This window comes from Talpa occidentalis, unplaced genomic scaffold (assembly GCF_014898055.3).
Source record: "Talpa occidentalis isolate TD23 unplaced genomic scaffold, MPIMG_talOcc4v2.1 talOcc4.11, whole genome shotgun sequence".
NCBI classification, from domain to species: domain Eukaryota; kingdom Metazoa; phylum Chordata; class Mammalia; order Eulipotyphla; family Talpidae; genus Talpa; species Talpa occidentalis.
The window spans coordinates 73,328,170-73,347,154 of record NW_023601104.1 but is presented as its reverse complement, the minus strand read 5'-3'; the positions used below and the strand labels follow the sequence as shown (position 1 = coordinate 73,347,154).

Here is an 18,985-nt window from a genome sequence, read left to right as displayed (position 1 = left end):
TGTTTGAAGTAAGGAAGATATTTCAAATCAATAATTTTGCTGTCAGTAATAGATTGTAGATAGCATGACTACAAGCAATGATAGAATGGTAAACATGAGCTATGTTCCTGGGATTGGAATTAATGAGATATTACAACTGAAGGAGATTTTAGAATGTATCTATTCAACTTTATATTTTACAGATGATACTAAACTCCCACTAGGAAAATCAAAAATAGGGCTTCACCCAATGTTCTTTCCTCATGTAGTAGTAACAGTAAAGACTGGTCTTTCTTGTCTTTATTATCATAGATTTTCTGAATAATATAATAATATATTCAATCATTATTTTAATATAAAAATGAAAGGTGGTGATTGGGAAAAATGTATTTTAAAGGCAAATCCAGATTTAAAGAATTAATTTTAACAGTAGAGCTCACTGTAGGAAACCACTATTTCTACAGCAACAAGTTAAAAGAAGAAATATAAAAGTCTTATATAAACTTTCAAAATGTCATTTTCAGGGGAAATTGTTGAACTGAACTCTGAAGTGTCTGGGGAAAAAAGGTATTCTATTCTCAAAAATTTCTAGACACACTGAAGTTCAACAGAATCTACCAATGTAATATTTCTCATAGCTTAACATGTTAATATGCATGTGAGACCACCGCATTTTATGTGAAACCACTACAAAACAAGATCAAGGACACTAAAGAAGAAAAACAGCTTTATTTTGTTTGTACTGTGACAAAGACATTTGACTAGGTCAAATGGTAACTGTTTCATGATCTGGCAACTATTTCACCAACCATCCAGAAACTAGTGGGATGGACATCCTGATCACAGGACTGATAGTATAGAATCAGTCGCCAATTAGGTCTAGCCAGGAATAGTACAAGCTTGTTAATGCTAATTTTTATTCAACCACCTACTTCATCTTTCTTTTTATTCTGCATAAAACCTCTTAACTATATAATACCCTTTCTTAGTGCACATTTTTGATTTCTATCTGAAACCGGATATCCCAAATTGCAATTCTTTGATGCCAAATAAACACATGATTATCTCTCATTTTAACTCTGTTTCAGGTCAACAATACTAAGGCTCTCCAAAAGAGGTACAGTATTATTTAGCACTTTCCAAATTTATTTCACCACATGAAAACCTCTTTATAATATACCTAGTATAATGGTAGGACAAAATTTTAAAAACATTGGGAAGGGGTCGGTCATTTGTGGGAAAAAAAGACGAAGGACACAGCTTATCATAAATTTAAATTAAGGAACATATAAAGAGCTGTCATGAAACTAGTAAAATTTTATTAGTATATGTCTACTGCTGTTCTAAAATGCCATTGGATAACCATTCTTATAGAAGGTATTAAAGGTTAAAGTTAGTCATTTGTGCTCCTGTTATATAAGTGAACCAATCAATATTAGGAGGCTCTGGCTTTAATCCACTAATTTTCACACTTTACCTTGTTCTAATTAAAAACTATCTTCCAGAGGATTGTTTCCAGAATGAAGCAAGAGAAAGAGGAACTGGGGCAGACATAATAAACTATATTCTTAAGGAAAGAAAAAAGCAAAAAGTCATCAACACTTTAGGGACCTTCTAGAAAAGGAGTTGCCTATCCAGCACACTTTTGCCCTTCTAGTGGAAGAAAGTCCCCTTCTTTGAAGACTCTCTTTCCTTTGCTATGTAGTTCTGATGAGGCTACCTATTTAGTGTCTTGATCCCAAGATAGAGAGACTTATGATAGAACCCTGGCCAAAGTCGTCACTCCTGTAGTCACAGTGATTGACCCAAAGATAAACAAGTGATGAAGTGTCCTGGAATTTTATGAACAGATGCCATAAGAAAATCTTTGCTCTGGATTCACTAGCAGGAAGGGGAAAGCCTGAAAATGCATAACTACTATAATTTCTAATGTGTGCCTCCCCCACAACTCTGGTTATATGAAGGAAGTCAGCCTGCAACAATACTCAGAAGCACAAACTGAAATGGAGAACATGATGACATTAATTCCTTGATCACATTGTTTGAGTTCTTAACTCACTTCTTCCTCTATACTCTGTGGTTATGTAAATTAATAAGTTATCAATTTTACCTAAATTTAAGCTGGGTATCTGTCATTTGCAATAAAAACATCCTAATACAACTATGTAACTGAAGAAGAGCTCTATCTCAAAAGAACTTATGAAGATAAAAAGATAATACCAAATGAAGGTAAGAATATTAATCATAATTAATATATCCTATATGGAAAACAAGTTTGTAATTTCCATTAAAATTTTAAAATTCATATACCATTGATCCAAAAATTCTTGATACTAATTAACAATTTTAAAAAAGCTCACAAGTGATAAAATGATACACACAATTATAAATGCATAATTTATCATTTGTCACAGTGAAAATTAAAAACCTCAATGTCTATCAATTGAGGACTGATTAAATATAGCATGACCAATGATGTAATATAATAGAGCCATTAAAAAGAAAGATTTATATCTACAAGAACTGTTACATGCCAAGTGGTTAAGAATTTAAACTCTAAAACAGACTGCATGGGTTCAACTTGAAGCTTGGCTTTTTACCAGTTTGTCCTCTTTTAGCAGTAATTTAAACAAATTACTAATTTCTCTTTGCTACAATTTCCTCAACTATAAAGTGGTGATACTATTATGAGGATTAAATTAATTAGTAGGCTTTATAACGGGCTCTAGAAAATTATATTACACTTGGTAAGCTCTCAATAAAGTTAACTTTTATCTTCACTAACATGAAATGTCTAAGATACACTGGAAAAAGAGTGAGGTACAGAAGACCACGTATGAGCAAAGATCAAAACTAAGCAGACAACAAAAATATGTTACAGGAGCACTGTAGTAAACTTGAGAAAATATACCTTTGTTATAAAAGAGATGAAAATGTTACTGAAACTTAAAATGGCAAAAAATATGGGTTTATATGAAATGTATATTTTTTTCAAATATTAGAAACATTTTTTAGTAAAAACATTATGGGCCTACAGAAACATGTGTACTGGTTACTATGGCCCATGGTTTGCCAATTTGCTAAATCTAATGAAATGTATTCTAAAATTGCTGTTATTTTTGAAAATTAATTTTGCTGGTCAAAATAGCTAATTAACATTAGATAGGAATCAAAAATTCTGCCTCTTCTAACACTTTCAAGATACTCAACCACATTTTATATCAGCTTCCTTAGCTTTGAATGGGGGTAATTATGCTTCTCTTAAAGGCTAAATGTGATGAAAAAAGGAAATAATGTATTCAGTATTCAACACCTGTTTTGTTCCAGACTTGTAGTAGATAGTAGTGAGTAGTGAAGACAGACACAGATATCCTCTTGGAGTATGTGTGTTAGCACTTAACATGAATATATGAGCCAAGTTAGATACTGACAAATTCATACTTCATTTATGTTGCATGTCAAGGAATCAGTGTTTCTGTATTTTATTTTTGATGTAGATAACTTATGTATAAACACCAAAACTGTTTTGCAGCACACCATTTTTGATACAAAGTTTTCAACTACAACACATTTCCTGCTTTCTATGATAGAAGACACTAAACATAATTTAACTACTTTTTGTTCAATCAGGTTTTTTTAAAAAAAGATTTATTTATTTATGCATACAAGAACTGGGGTACAGGCCAGGTGTGGGGGTAGGGGGTGAGAGAAGTCACCAGAGACAGAGTGGGGAACAGAATAGGCATATTGACTGAAACACACTGATGAGAGGAGCAGCCGGCAAGTCAGGAGAGGTCTGCTGCGCCATTTGAGTATCTCCCTGGCCAGGGATCGAACTCATGCTGCAGTGGCTGCAGATAGCCTCAGATGCTATGTCCTTATCCCTTGCGCCACCAGGGAGGCCCTGTTCAATCCGGATAAGCATTTATAGCTAACATTTATTGGGCTTGTATCTATATACCTATATATACAAAGTATGTTCTATTTGTATTAAACACCTTATACAGGTTATATAGTTCCAACATTTATAAGTTACTAAATTATTCCCCTTATACTGACCAGTAGAACAATTGAGTAATTTGCTCAAGATTATACCAGTGGCAATGCCAAAATTAAAATACAGGCCTGACTATAATCCTAGAAATTATATTTCTGTATTCTGTTCTGAAGATATATTATTATGGGATGCAACAGTATAGTTGTATAGCATATTTTCTTTTCAGTTGTGACTTTACATACTTGTCCTTCCACATCTAGTTTTTAATCTACTATACCCTTAGGAAGCAAATAAACAACCTTGCTTGGATATTTATCTCTACCTATTTCAGTTAGATTTAAAGTGAAGACATTTTTGGGTTCAGGGCAGTAGAGGATGGATGGGTGTTACTGTAAGATTTAAAGAAATTTACCTATTTCTTTGTATTTTGGATTTCAGGATCATGGCTAATTGTGCCTGCCTAATACTAAAAATGTGAATAAAAATGCATGAACTTGTGAAAAGAGGAGAGCAAGCACAATTTGAGTGCTAAGTAGAAATGACATTTTTCTTTTAATTATGTACTGTTCTTTTTTTCCCCCTTTTACACCATTAAGAAAAAAGTGCACTTGAAGTTAATAATCTTTAGAGACTAACTTAGACTGAGAACTTTTGATATCTTAGAAACAAAGAAACTGAACAGACTAAATACTCTTTTCACACATAAAAAAGATGAAACATTTAAAAACTATGACTACCTTTCTCCTTTCATTTGAGTCCATACTGAATATTTTGATTCCAATGCAAATTCTAAAAATTATGCTTTGGAAAAATTAATATCCACATGATAGAGTTTACATTTGAGTTAAGTTGCAAGTGGGTTAGCTCCTAAATCCTTGTCATGTTTTTAATTAAAACTCAAGAGTATATTTGTACATTGTAAAAAATGTAACACTATAGAAAGATGAAGTGTGAAATTAAGTCCTAGCATTTACTTCTTCTGTCTCTCTCTATTGTTAGCCAATTTAAAGATTTTTGGATTTGTTTATTGTTTTATGTATAATATATAAACATTATATTATATATTATATAAACATATATATGTTTATATATATGTTTTATTTATATATGTTTATATATAAAGATACATATATAATATATATACATGTATTTGAATCTGCACAGATCTGACCAAACAAAAAATAATTAAATTATGTTCAATGTCTTCCATCATAGAAAGCAGGAAATGTGTGACATTTGAAAACTTTGTATCAAAAATGGTATGCTGTGAAACAGTTCTGGTGTTTATACCTAAGTTATCTACATCAAAAATAAAATACAGAAACACTGATTCTGTTGACATGCAACATAAATGAAGTATGAATTTGTCAGTATCTAATTTGGCTCATATATTCATGTTAAGTGCTAACACACATACTCCAAGAGGATATCTGTGTCTGTCTCATTCACTACTCATCACTAGCCACTCCTTTAATTCAACACTCACCCTCACTTTAGCAGTCTGGAACAAATTAGGTGTTGAATTATTTCCTTTTCATTATTTCCTTTTTTCATCACATTTAGCCTATAAGATAAGCATAATTACCCCCATACAAAGCTAAGGAAACTGATATAAAATGTGGTTGAGTATCTTGAAAGTGGTAGAAGAGGCAGAATTTTTGATTCCTGTCTAATGTTAATTAGCTATTTTTTTTTTAATAGAGGCATGTTTTTTATTTATTTGTTTGTTTGTTTGTTTTGTTTTTGTTTATACATGCACTGGGTACAGTCAGAAGCGCGGGAGGGTGAGAGAATTCACCAGAGCCAGAGCGGGGAGCAGAGCAGGCAGAAGGACCGAAGTACAATGCTGAGGGGAGCAGCGGGCGGCAGGAGAGGTCTGCGCGCCATGTGGGACCCTCCTCAGGTGGCCGGGGAGCAGCCGGGGATCGAACCAGCACCGCAGAGGCCGCGGGCAGCTTCGCAACCCAGCGCTCAACCACTGAGCCACCGGGGAGGCCCCTTAATTAGCTATTTTGACCAGCAAAATTAATTTTCAAAAATAACAGCAAATTCAGAATTTTTTCCCTAGCATTTCAAATGTTCATGTTTAAGGTGACATTGAATTTCATTACTCTAAAGTAATCCTCACACAAACTATACCCATCAACTATGAAGCAATATATTAAATTTGATAGTATAGAACATATCAAATATGATACCTTTCTGTTACCAGGAATAAATATATAGAAAAATACTAGGCCACACTCCATCTACCCTAATCTGTCTTTATAGTAATAATAGTTAAGTTCTGGTTTACCTAAATGTTTTTGGGTAGCAGCTTTTTAAGTTACTGTATAAATTTGCTATCACCATTTTGTTTTTATTAAACACCTTCTATATGATCACTTCATCAATAAGTGCTACAATAAAAGGGTTCAAAGTAAAGAACACAAATCTGTTTCAAAATCTACTTTGAATAAGATGTTTACAAATTAGTTAGCAAACTATACCATAGCAACACGTGAAAAGGAAGTGAAGATTATTAAGCATACTCTAAGTTAAACATATTGCTATATGGTAGACATTTTCATGTACATTATTTCAGTTAGTTCCTTCAGTTAGTTCCGACACCTCTGTGAGATACTGCCATCTTCATTCTGGTGAAGGAAACTGAAATTCAGAAAGGCTAAATGATTTCCCAAAATAAAGGGCAAGTAAGGGTCTGTTGACTCCAAGTTCTTTTTTTTGAACTACACCTTTCTACCTCCCACATGCACATGATGGAGTGTGTAGACAACATTTATTAACACTGTAGGAAAACAAAGAAATACAGCACTATAGCTAATAATTCCAAGAAAGAGTTTATTGAGGAAGAGAGACTTGAGATGAGTCTGAAATTAAGTATAAGACCAAAAACTACTGGGCCTCCCCTGGAGTTGAGCGCTGGGCTGCGAAGCTGCCCGCAGCCTCTGCAGCGCAGGTTCAAGCCCCTGCCGCCTGCAAGGGTCCCACATGGTATGCAGACCTCTCCCGCCTCGCCCGCTGCTCCCCTCAGCAGTGTATTTCGTCGGTCTGCCTGTTCTGTTCCCTGCTCTGGCTCTGGTGAATTCTCTCACCCTCCCATGCTTCTGACTATACCCAGTGCTTGTATAAATAAATAAATAAATCTTTTTTTTTAAAAAAAAAGAAAGGCCAAAACTACTGATAACAAAGATTAATGCCACAAAAATTCTAAATAATGAAACTTTAGCATTTTTCCTTCTGTTTATATTAACAAGATCTAATTGCTGAAATTTTAATCTTTTCCTCTAGTTCTTATCTTCTTGCCTTTTTATGTATAACCTACCTCTCCCCAATAATCATTCCCATTATAACAAAAAAAATATTAACTAAATCTTACATCCTGTATATGTCATTCCAGTTGGTCAAGATGCTGTAAGGATAACATATATATTGCAATTAAGAATGATCACTTTAGGGCCTCCCCGGTGGCGCAGCGGTTGAGCGCTGGGTTGCGAAGCTGCCCGCAGCCTCTGCAGCGCCTGTTCGATCCCTGGCTGCTCCCCGGCCACCGGAGGAGGGTCCCACATGGCGCGCAGACCTCTCCTGCCGCCCGCTGCTCCCCTCAGCAGTGTACTTCGGTCCTTCTGCCTGCTCTGCTCCCCGCTCTGGCTCTGGTGAATTCTCTCACCCTCCCACACTTCTGACTGTACCCAGTGCTTGTATAAATAATAAATAAACAAATCTTAAAAAAAAAAAAAAAAAAAAAAGAATGATCACTTTACACTAGTGGTGAGAAATGCTGAGAGTTTGGTAATATTGTCCAAAGGCTATAAAACTTTACTGACATACTATCAGAAGATGGATTGTGCCGTGACAGTGCTCCTTAACTTTTTTTTAATCTAAAAACCAATGACAAAGAAGAATGACAAGATCTGAAGTTTTACAATGGGATCATTTGAAGTTTCTCACTTAATTTGAAAATCCCATGTGAATTCTACACAATGTACCCAGTTTAAGTGTGCAATTGACATAAATCATTAATATAGTAACAAAAATTACTGTTTGTTTCCAGGTAAATTCTAAGGCTTAGTATCCTTAGACTAACCCTTGACACAATATCAAACATCCCAATTTCAGAAGCAGGGCACATTGTGTAATATTCCTTGCTCTCATTTCTTTTCTCCTTTATTTTTCATACTAGGAAATTCTTTTAAGTATAGTACATTGAAATCCATTTTGTCAAAATATGTACTTATTAGCAAAATTACTGTAAAAGTTAATGGAGAAATAAACTTTAATTACAGAATTCTCGAGAAGTCTACTTAAAGTTAATTTAGTACAAATTCACATATGAATGCAATAAACAACTTGGACAGAACTTCTCCATGACAAAACTTCATTAGACATTTATAAAAAAAAATCCTTTGTGGCTTCATCACTTTCTTTTTGAGAATCTTTTTTTTTTTTTTTTAACATTTCAAATTCCAAAAATGCTTCACTGTTCTTCATTGCTACTTAGGGGAGCAAAGTATAGATCTTATCGATTTTACTTACTACTTCAAAAAATCACCTTACTCAACTTAAGGAGGAATCTATCACCAGGAAGAGTAAAAACAGGCTCATTCATCATTTCCTCCTCAATAACATACTGCTGATTCTCCACTATATACCTCAGTTGAAGTCAGTCATGAGTGTTTTTAAAACAGTTAAAACTCTTAATTTGTAAAAACTTATGTACTTAGTTTTTAAAGTCACTGCCTAGCAAGGACAGTACTAATTGTATTCATTAGAAACTAATTTAACAAATTCCTACCATAAATATTTAATGTTCTAATACCTGTTTTTAGCCAAAACTTCATGAAAGAATGACCTAGTTTAAGAAACAGACTTACCAATATGTATATATATATATATGACTAATGGTATGTTTGCCTAAACAGACATTTTCATTTAATAGAATTTAAGTTTTATTTGCACTAGTGACTCACCTACTTAGTGACAACATTTATTCTCAAAACAAAAATACATTTATATAGCCTTATCAATAAATGGGCTTTTCAAAAAATAACAAATAATGTACAAGGAAAAGGTTGAAGAATAAAATAAATGTTAGCACAATTCCAGAGAGTTATCATCCTCTTGGCTTAGAACTCGTTTTTGATTTATTTTTTTTTTTTTTAGTATTTTGAATGACATTATTAATAGATGACTAAAATACTCCCTACATGTAAGTAATAGCCTACATGTAATTAATATTTTTACTGGTCTAGTTTACAACTAATCTTTAACCTAATACCTAGTTGTGTATTTGTTCGAATATCTCATACTGACTTTAAATCTATAGCTTAGTGCAATAAAAGTATATACTACTAGAATAAAATGTGATTTTAAGATGCCCTTTCCTAGAAATTTTCTCATTTATGCCACTGTTAATGAAAATCTAGGTAATAGATTGTTACTGTTAACTAAGTTCTGCGGTACTGAACATTAGCAATCACTAGCAAATAACGAACATAATCTTTTCTGTTCCATTGACTATTTAGTATATTGATTTATATGGATGTAGTCATTATTTTCCAGATGTTTCCACTGAGCTTTTATAGTGACAGAACAAGTGTGTTCCATCAATAAACAGATCCTTTCTAAATTGAAAAAAGTGGGTGAAACGTGGCACATTTGAAATACAGTGAACCTGCTATGTAATTGTTAAGGCTGATTATAAATATAATTACTACAGAAGCTGTCAAAAAATAATCCTACATCTGCCCCACATCTTGTTTCTAGGTTCAAAGTCGCAGAAAGTTGTTTATTCGCCTCATGCTATTCACCATAACATTATCTTTAGTCTCTGTTAAAAATAACAATAGAAGTAGAAAACATCAGAAACAGATAGATTAAAAACGCTATCTCAGGTCACCAAAGACCAAATGATCTTCATTTTTAGCAAATCAACATAAGCTAGTTTACTAACAAAGATATCATTCTTAGAGATGGACAATGCTCTTTTAGGTAAGAGGTTTCATAAGTTATTTTATACATACATTTTCCCATTTTCCTGATTAATAAATAGTATAAAGTAGCCATGTTACATAAACTATCATAATTCTATTTCTAAGATAGTAAAGCAAACCAACAAATAAATGCTTCTGTGAAATATTTTCCTTTCATCCATTATTCTTTCAAAATTCTAATACATAATTCATTTGATGAGAAGTTCTAATAGTACACATACTATATTTGCCAAATTCATAGCTGAGATGAAGATTACAAAAACATCTAGAAGGTGAAAAGTTTCAAAATATAATTTTTTTCAACAGATAATCAAAAATGCCACAAGGAAGTCAATTAAAGACTTTATAAATAATACAATTTCACCAAAATACTAATACATTGTAAACTATGTGCATGTGTAGATGATACTTTCCACTACCTCTATAAAATAGATTTAGATAAAATATTTAGAATCACTACTATGAAACAAGCTTGAGGATACAAGTGATCCACCTTTAAGAAAGTCACAAATTATAACTCATGAGTTTTAAATGTAAGCTCAACTCAGTTCCCTTCAGTATGAAGTCATAGTATTTAACCAGATATATTAAGCTTTTGCAATAAAACCCACTGTTCACAGGATGACAGCTAATCTCCTTTCCGATTCTTTTCCATGTTTCAGAGCTCCATCATAGTAGACAATAGTTGTATCAACAATTTCAGGTAAAAACTTCAGTCATTTGTGATTTCAAATATCCCGTTATAATTAAATCCTATTGTCCTCTGTTACCACTTGTCCCAAATCTGCAATTTCCTTTTCAGTCCCTCAGTTACTTTATTCTTCACCCTAAACTTTCTCCTTTAAACTATTGTACTTAATTCTCATGAGATAGCTTCTCCAGATTACCTTTAATCTCAGGGCCAAAGCATCCTTACATCCTTGATATTTTCCTGTGGTACCCACCTATCCCACCTGAACTTTTCAGAGTCTTTCCTTACATTTTTATTTTGTTGAAGAATCTCATCCTCAACATTACATTCATTTATAAGGCTGTCATTGATTCTGAAACCCCTTTAAAATGCCTGTTTCTTCTTACCTCTTGTAAATGCACTAAATTATTCCTTCAGATAGCACATATGCTTCTAATCCATTGGAATGTGGAATTCCTTTTACATTTAACCCTTAGACATATTAAATTAAATTAATGTGTTAAATTAAAGCACAATAATTACATACACTGTTTCTTTAGCTGTTTGAAATACTGATGTTATCCCTATTGGACTGTATAGATACCAGACAAGGGCTGTATCTTCCAAAGCACACAACACCTGTCTACTACATCACTTGGCTCATGTACGATGATTCACTAAATAAAAGTATTAGGAAAAGCATAAATAAACAAAAGATGTTTAAAAATCTCTATAGCTTAACTTTAAAACATCTATGGCCTTTCATCTCCACGAACAGCTTTTATACTGTGGCTTCTATTAAGTCTTGCTTTCATTACTCTAATAATTTACAAACCATGACTGGAATTTAAAGTGCAAGTTGAGAGCTGATATAGGGTATACATTTTTACATCCCATTATTAGATTCTTTGAAAATCAGCAGTCAACTCTAGAATTCTGACATACAATTGATTCTTCATACAAGGCAGTCGTTTCAGCACCGCAAGAAGGAACAGCGCATCCTCCGCTTTGGGGGGGTTCCCTTCCCTGTAACTGGTTTAGTCTAGCTTCTCTATCCCAGGGGCTATCGATCAAGAAAGTTCAATAAATCACAATTAACAACTGGAAAGAATACCAGGAAAGGCAACCTGTTTACTTAAAAGAGAGGAAGAGGTGCCATGGAGAGCTCCTTTTCATTAACCCAGCAGCCAAATTAAGCTTTGTCCTCAGAATCTACCGACAGAGATTTTTTTCTACCTAATAATAAAAGCAAGTCTCATTCAATTTAGTCCCTTCTCGAGCACCGTCTCAACCTGTCAGATTTTGACAAGGGGGAAAAAATTAAGAGGCGGGGGTGGGGGGGGGGAGCCTGGGATTTCCCATCTACCTCGCTTCATCAGTAAGTCTAGGATTTCCTTCACTCGGAACTAAGCCCTCAGGTTCCAAATACAGTTTTTTAACCCCCACCCCACCCCACCCCGCCACTCAATTACACATACCCCTAGCCAAGTACAACAGAACCACAGCAGAAACCCCACAACCGGCTCGCGATGCCTCTCGGAAGTCATGCCCTGCAGCGACTGCCTGTCGCCGAACTGAGGGATTCTACCCAAACACAACGCCACGGAATCAGACATGCAGCGCACACACCGCTTCAGCAGAGAGGGAAAGGCGACCCGGGAAAAGTGCGCTCCTCGCGAGCTCCGGGACGATCCCGAGGAGGGGTTCCCAGGAGGGAGGGGGGCAGAGGAGCCGGCGCGGGGAAATCCTTCCCTCCCAAGTAGAAAGAGCTCGATCCCCGGCCGCCAGCCGGACCCCGTCCCCCTGAGGACACCGAGCAGCGGGCAGAGGGCCCTGTGCTCAGGAGGCAGCGTGCAGGCACTTTCCGAGGTCCGATGCAAGCTGATCCCCAGCTCCCGGGGGAGACAGGGGTCTCCCAGGGGTGTCAGAGGAGGTGCCCGGCTCGGGAGCGGCAGGCAGCCTGCCGGGGAGCAGAGTTTCGCCTGGCGGGCACGGGCGTCGTGTCCGGCCGGCGCCGGGGCAAGCACAGCCCGAGCACCGCGGGGCCGCCGGGGGGGTGGAGGGGCGGGGAGGGGGTGGCGACGGGATTCCCCCTCTCGGCGGCCGGCGTTAGCGGCGGGAGCGCCCCAGCCCGTGGCCAGCGGCGTGCCGGGGACTGCGGAGCCGGGATCCCGCCGCCCGCGCCGGCAGCGAGGAGCCCCGCAGCGCCCGCCGCACCGGCCCCTGGGTCCCCGGGGGCCAAGGACTCCGGCTGCGAAGGCACCCGGGCCCGACACCCCAAGGGGCCGGCGCCGGTTCCCGAGGGACCCCGCGGAAACACCCCAACCTCCCGCAGCTATCAGCGGTTGTAAAACGCCCCCCCACCCCGAGCCCCCTCCTCTGCCTGGCCGGCCCCGAGGCCGCAGAGAAGGGTCACCACGAGCGGGAAGCCGCGGCCGGCGGCGCCCCACGGCCGCGGTGGTCCCCGCCTTGCGCCCGGTTACCTGTCAGGACTCCGACGCGGATTTGATGGTCGTGGTTCGTGAGAATCATTCCCTCGGTCGCCATGTTTCCCAGCGCAGTCACCGCACTGACAGGAGCCGGGAGAAACCGGAGCCCGGAGCGCGCGGGCCGGGAGCGCGCTCGCTGGGGAGAGCGCGAGAGCGAGAGCGCCCGGGGAGCGCGGGGCGAGCGCGGCCGGTGGGGGGGCGGCCGGGCGCCGGGCGGCCTGCGCCGGGAAGAGGCCGCGCCGGGAGCGCGCGAGGCCGCGGGAGGGGCGGAGTCAGGGCGCGCGACCCCGAGCCCGGCCGGAGGCGACGAGCCGCGGGCGGCGGACGCGGCGGCGGCACCTGGAGAGCGCGCGGAGGCGTCCGAGCGCGGCCGGGAGCGACGGCGCCGGAGACGCGGCCGGCAGGAGACTGAGGGGAGAGGAGCGCACACGCTCGGGAGGCTGCGGGGGTGGACTCGGGGTCGGGGCGGAGCCACCCCGCGAGGCGTGTAACTCGTGGAGAGAAAGGGGAGGAGTGAGCCCGGCCGCCGCGCGCCGGGAGCGGGAAGGAGCGGCCCAGCCGGAGAGGGGCCGGAGGACGCTCCGGGGCGCGCGAGTAGCGCCCGATTGGCTGGAAGACGCGGAGCGGGTGCGCGCGAGGCCTGAACGCCTCCCCGGCGGAGCCCCAGACAGAAGCAATCCCCCGCCGAGCCGGGCGCTGCCCGTCGGCGCCCCGGGCCGCCGCTCGTCAGGGGCTGAGGGCTGCTCTCTCGGGGGCGCTAGGGGAGGGGTGCGCGCGTGGGGCCTCTCCTCGCAGCCCTTGGGAGCGGCCGTTGCCCCCCCGCCCCCCAAGGAGCCAAGGAACCAGGAGGTGGTTCAGAAAGCTGCGTTGGGCGGGGGTGGGGCGCCCTGGTAACCGGGCCCGCCGCGGGCTGTGAAGGTGTTTCTCGTCCCGCCCGGTCTGGGCGGTTTGCTTCCTTTTTCTGCTCGCCCTGCCGGGGTTCCCGCTGCTCCTAGGCTTCTGAACCCCGTCTCCAAGTCCGGCCCAAAGGGACGGTCTGCACTCGCGGAAGTTCGGAATCTGCGGCACAGCCTCTGAGTGGAGCTTGAGGACGGCTCTGCTCGCCACTGCCCCACGGTTTCGTGGCCTTCAGCTGCCTCACCTGGACCACTGCTTCGGGGTGGAAACTCGACGCTTCGGGAGGAAGAACACGCTCTTCCCTCCAGAATGACAACCCCCAGGAAGCTGGAAGTAGAAGCCAGGCCCTGCAGTTGAGTTAATTTCAGTCGTTGTGGGATAAGAGATGATCATGAAAATAGCTGCTGTTGCCACTTGTTTTGTGTTTCATGAAATGTTATTGATCACCTGTGGCTTTTTCACATTGGTTTCTTAGTTCCCTTCTAGTGCATTCAACTTCTGAATTTAAAAATTATAGGCTCAGATGGGTGTGTATATTAACATGGATGTATACATCGCTGTGTGTATGTATAGAGCATATATTCCTGTACTAAGTCATGGTAAAATGAAAAAGTGAAATTTAAAAAAAAAATGTATAAGCACAAGTTTGTGCACAACTAAAACCTTCAGAGATAGTTTGGTTTTTTAATTGGTCCAAGTTGAACATGAACTTATTTATCCTGAAACTGAAGAGGTACGTTGTTATGTATTTCATTTTAAATAGTGGATTACAAAGATGATGATGAAGTGGGGTAAATGAGTGAAAAAATTATGACTGTGTATTGCTAGTATTTTGGACAGTGGGTTAAAAATTGAAGCCAGATCATGCATGATCCCTAGCCCTAAATTATTACCATAGAGCGTGGTAGCTACCAGATTCTCACTAGTTTCAATAAGAGACAGCATGTGAAAGCATGACTAAGACAATCGTTACCCTTATGTCAGTTTGAAGAGGACAAGCAAACGGTTGGTTACATTGTTACCTTGCTAGCTAATCTTTATTCCCTAGGGTACCCTCAAATTTAAAATTATTAGAAAGGCCCTTGAATTTTTACAGAGATAATTTTTAAACGTGCCAACTAATACATTCGTGACCTTAAAAAAAAAAAATTGGTCCTTTTTCTTCACCCTTTAAATAAGGTGGTAGACTAATTAAACACCCTTTTAAGTAAAGTGTAAACTAAATAAGAACCCTTTCAACTTAGACATTCCATAATTATTCGTGGAAAGAAACTAGCACGTTTGTTTCACAAGTAAATAATGGAAGACAAGGGGCTAACTTTCTGCATCTATAAAAATAGCAATGGTGAAATTCATTAAAATTTAATTGGGAATGGTGACTGAATCTTTTTAAAGTGTATGGAGGTTTGCTGAGCTACTAACATTGCTAGGTAAAAAGTATTAATAGGACTAAACAATTATAATAGGTAATAATATATACTTGTCTTCCAACAATATTCCTCAAGTATATTTATCTCTGCTGAATTTAACAAACTAACAAAATTTACACAGGAAAAACCTAGTGACCTAGTAAGGTCACTAGTGTGGCCTTTAGCCGGTAATTATTAAATGAATATTGCAGTATGCACATGTTCTTTTACTCCTGATACAGTACAACATTTCATCAAAATTCATCCTGGAAGCTAGAATGTAACAAAATTTTCTAGAAGGTAGGAAGACAGGGCCTCCCCTGGTGGTGCAGCGGCCTTTGCAGCCTTTGCAGCGTCAGTTTGATCCCCGGCCACCGGTGAGGGTCCCCCCCAAAAAAAAAAAAAAAATAGAAGGTAGGAAGACAGAATAGCATTTTCAAATATTGGCAAATATCTCGGGAAACATGTGGGAGAGGAAGAGAACCACAAATGAAAAAGTTGAGTTTCTATGTAAAGAATTAGAAATTTATTATCTCTATCCATTCTTAAGGTTTTAACAATGGCAACAGGCCTTTCCTCCAACTGGGATTTAACCAAAAGAGAGCTAAACAACAAAGAGGCTTTCATAATGACTTTCATTTGAAGATGAAACTTTATCAGTAGAAATGAATTACTGAATGAGTAAAGGCTGAATTTTGCCTAGTAATAGTGTGCACTTTACCCTCCTCATACTTAAGCTTTCCTATGGTTAATCAGTTTCAATATAAAGAAGGAAAAAACTTACTCTAAGGGGTGAAAGCCACATTTTGAATATAATTAATGCCTCTGAACTGTGCACTTTAAAATGGTAAGTTTTGTTATGTGTGTTTAGCAAGTTTTTAATGGATACAAAGCAAAGCTTGGGATGATTTTAACCTATTATTTTTCCCCAGAAGCAGCTAGATTATAGTCAAAATGAACTTTACATTGGCTAAATTAGGCCATGTTTTAGGTCCTCAGGCTGCTATGACTAAGTGCCAGACTGGCTGGCTTAAAACAAAATCAATTTATATTCATGGTTCTAAAGACTGAAAGTCTGAAATCAAGGTATCAACAAAGCTACCCTCCCTCTGAGGGAAGAAGCTTCCCCTCTAGCAAAGAATTCTCTGTGCCTGTTATTGGCTTCTAGTGGTTGCTGGGAATCCTCAGCATTCCCTAGCGTTTAGCTGTACCCACTCTAATCTTTTCCATCTTTACCGGTTCTTGCCTGTGTGTATTTTCACTTGCCTTTCTATAAGGATCAGTCATTGGATTTAACTAATTACCCTACAAAGATCAGTTTCCAAAGAAGTCACATTCTGAGTTTCTAAGTAGATGTAAAATTTAGAGGGGCACTATTCAGGCCATTATAGGCAACTGATAGATTGAAATTATCTATAAAAACAGAAATTAAAAAATCAAAATGAGAAAAGATTCATGATTTCTTTAAAAACTAGGACTTAGAAATTAAACACAATATAGGTCCATAGAATAAAAAATACTGGGGAAACTTCTAATATTTGGCCAAAGTATCCTAATGCTTTACCCCCAGAAGTAGTTTTCTAAATTAGAATTTTCCAGTCTGGTCAAATAAATTTATTCATGCCACCTAATAATACTGACATTTCGCTTTTATTCTAATGCCCTTGTTATCTTTTAGTAAAATGAAGCTGAGTCACCTCAATTGCCCTTGGAGTCTGGTGGCACTAATTTGGGAACACTTAGGACAGTGTTTTCCAGGGTCTGCCATGTTTATTAAAATAAATTTTAAATTTTCCTTGGACCTTTGATTTTCTATTTTTGCTGCCCAGATTGCTGCTTGAATAATTACTCTGTGCCCCAGTCCTTTGTATTTCCTCACCCTTACTCTTCCTTTTGAAGTCCTCAACTGGAAATCCAGATGTACGAAGATATTTTAGTTGTAAATGACTGATCCTAGTTTAAATCAAAAGGAATTCATTGGCTAATGCTGTTAGGAAGTTCAGACGTGTATAGTTTCAGAATTGACTAGATTCAGAATCTGAAGCCATGCCACCAAGATGCCATCTTTCAGCTATGCTTTCTTCCTTGTTAACTTCTCACATGCGCTTTGTACATAGTGGCAAAGATAGTATTGGTCTCTCTAGTATATAATCTAAATTAGTAGTTTTTGCATCTGTCTAGGGAAACCTGGAGACTCAAAGACACTTTCAGAGGGTTTGCAAAGTGAAATATATTGTTATACTAAAGGCATTATTTGTCTACTTTCTACTATTTTCTCATTAGAGACAGTGGAACTATATGATGTACCATCATTTCAATAGCTAATGGAATGTATGTATATTTTTATGTTAAAAATTAATACAGTAAATATAATACATATAAGCTATGTAAACAAAAGCTCTTTTTAAGATTGTAAAGTCTGGAGGTCAAATTCTTTAGGATCGTAGATTTAAATCACATGCCTATCCCCAAAGCACTAAGTAAGGCAAGGGGAACAACATTTTCTGATTGGTAGATCTGAATCATGTACTCACTCAGAGGATGGGGGTCAGCTGTACCCCTTCCAGATGGCCTAAGATCTGAGAGGATGAATTTGAATACCATTGAAATGCTATACCCTGATAGCTTAGCAGTTAGTTCAATTCTTTTTACAGAGTCCTACCTCTCATCTGGATTTTATTCTTCTCAGAGGGCTTTACTTCATTAAGTAAAGACCTGCATAGTTGCATGTTAATTTTCAGAAAGTAGGGAAGTTCTTCCCAGGTGTGTCCTGATGATATACAAAGTCACTTATTTATATGACTGTTTATCTGGTAAAAGAAAATTAGGAACAGAAAAAGTTGACTTCTAATAAAGAATCTAAATTCAAAGAAGTAAATTATAGAGGAAGAAGAGAGTATTTGCTAGAGGAGGTAGGAATTGTTAGAAGGGAAAGGAGAATGAGATTTGTTAAATTGAAAAATAATATGTGGCCAGAAACAAATTTCTTAAAGAGCTCTACAAGGCCGTCAGTATATAAAAGTCAAGAAAAGATAGTCCCAAGCTTAAATGACAGAAATTTGAGTTTAGTTGACACTTTAAAAAATCAAAAACATTGTGCTTTTCTTAAACAATTGTGAGTTGGTTTCCATGCAATCAAATTTGGCTTAAAATAGAGTTGCCCCAGAAAATACTTTTATCTCTATGAAGCAACATAGAAACAGGAAATTATATTTCCCTAAGTGATCTCATTTAGGTTGACTAGTAATGGAGGATCTATGATTTATAGAAATATTTATAGTGTTTTAGCTTAAAATGAACCTTAAGGAAAAGTTTGAAAAGTTAGGAAGCATAAATGAATCTGTGAAGAAATCAGAGATGATGGATTTTCAAGTTGGCCTCAAAAACCTTATTTTACCATTATGGGTCTCCATGACTCCCGTTTGTCAGTCCGGTGTTGTCAACGCAACATACCATGTAATAATTACATTCCATTTTTATCTGCTCATGTGTCTCCTGCTGTGGTATTAATTGGCTGAAGAGCAAGTGTCCCTTTCTACCATGGGACCTTT

At 38.7% G+C, this 18,985-nt stretch overlaps 1 protein-coding gene across 5 annotated transcripts in view; it reads right to left on the bottom strand.

The window, feature by feature from the left end:
* GPHN (gephyrin) overlaps positions 1 to 13,524 on the bottom strand; it is a 451,561-nt gene extending 438,037 nt beyond the window's left edge. For 3 of the 5 annotated variants that reach the window (XM_054691159.1, XM_054691153.1, XM_054691154.1), the window contains exon 1: positions 13,123 to 13,282. In XM_054691159.1, the coding sequence (XP_054547134.1) occupies positions 13,123 to 13,186 (64 nt within the window). In that variant the 5' untranslated portion in view covers positions 13,187 to 13,282. Of the gene's footprint in view, positions 1 to 13,122 lie in introns of all 5 variants that reach the window. The other 2 variants (XM_037503527.2, XM_054691156.1) reach the window with 2 other exon arrangements.
* Positions 13,525 to 18,985: the final 5,461 nt, after the last annotated feature.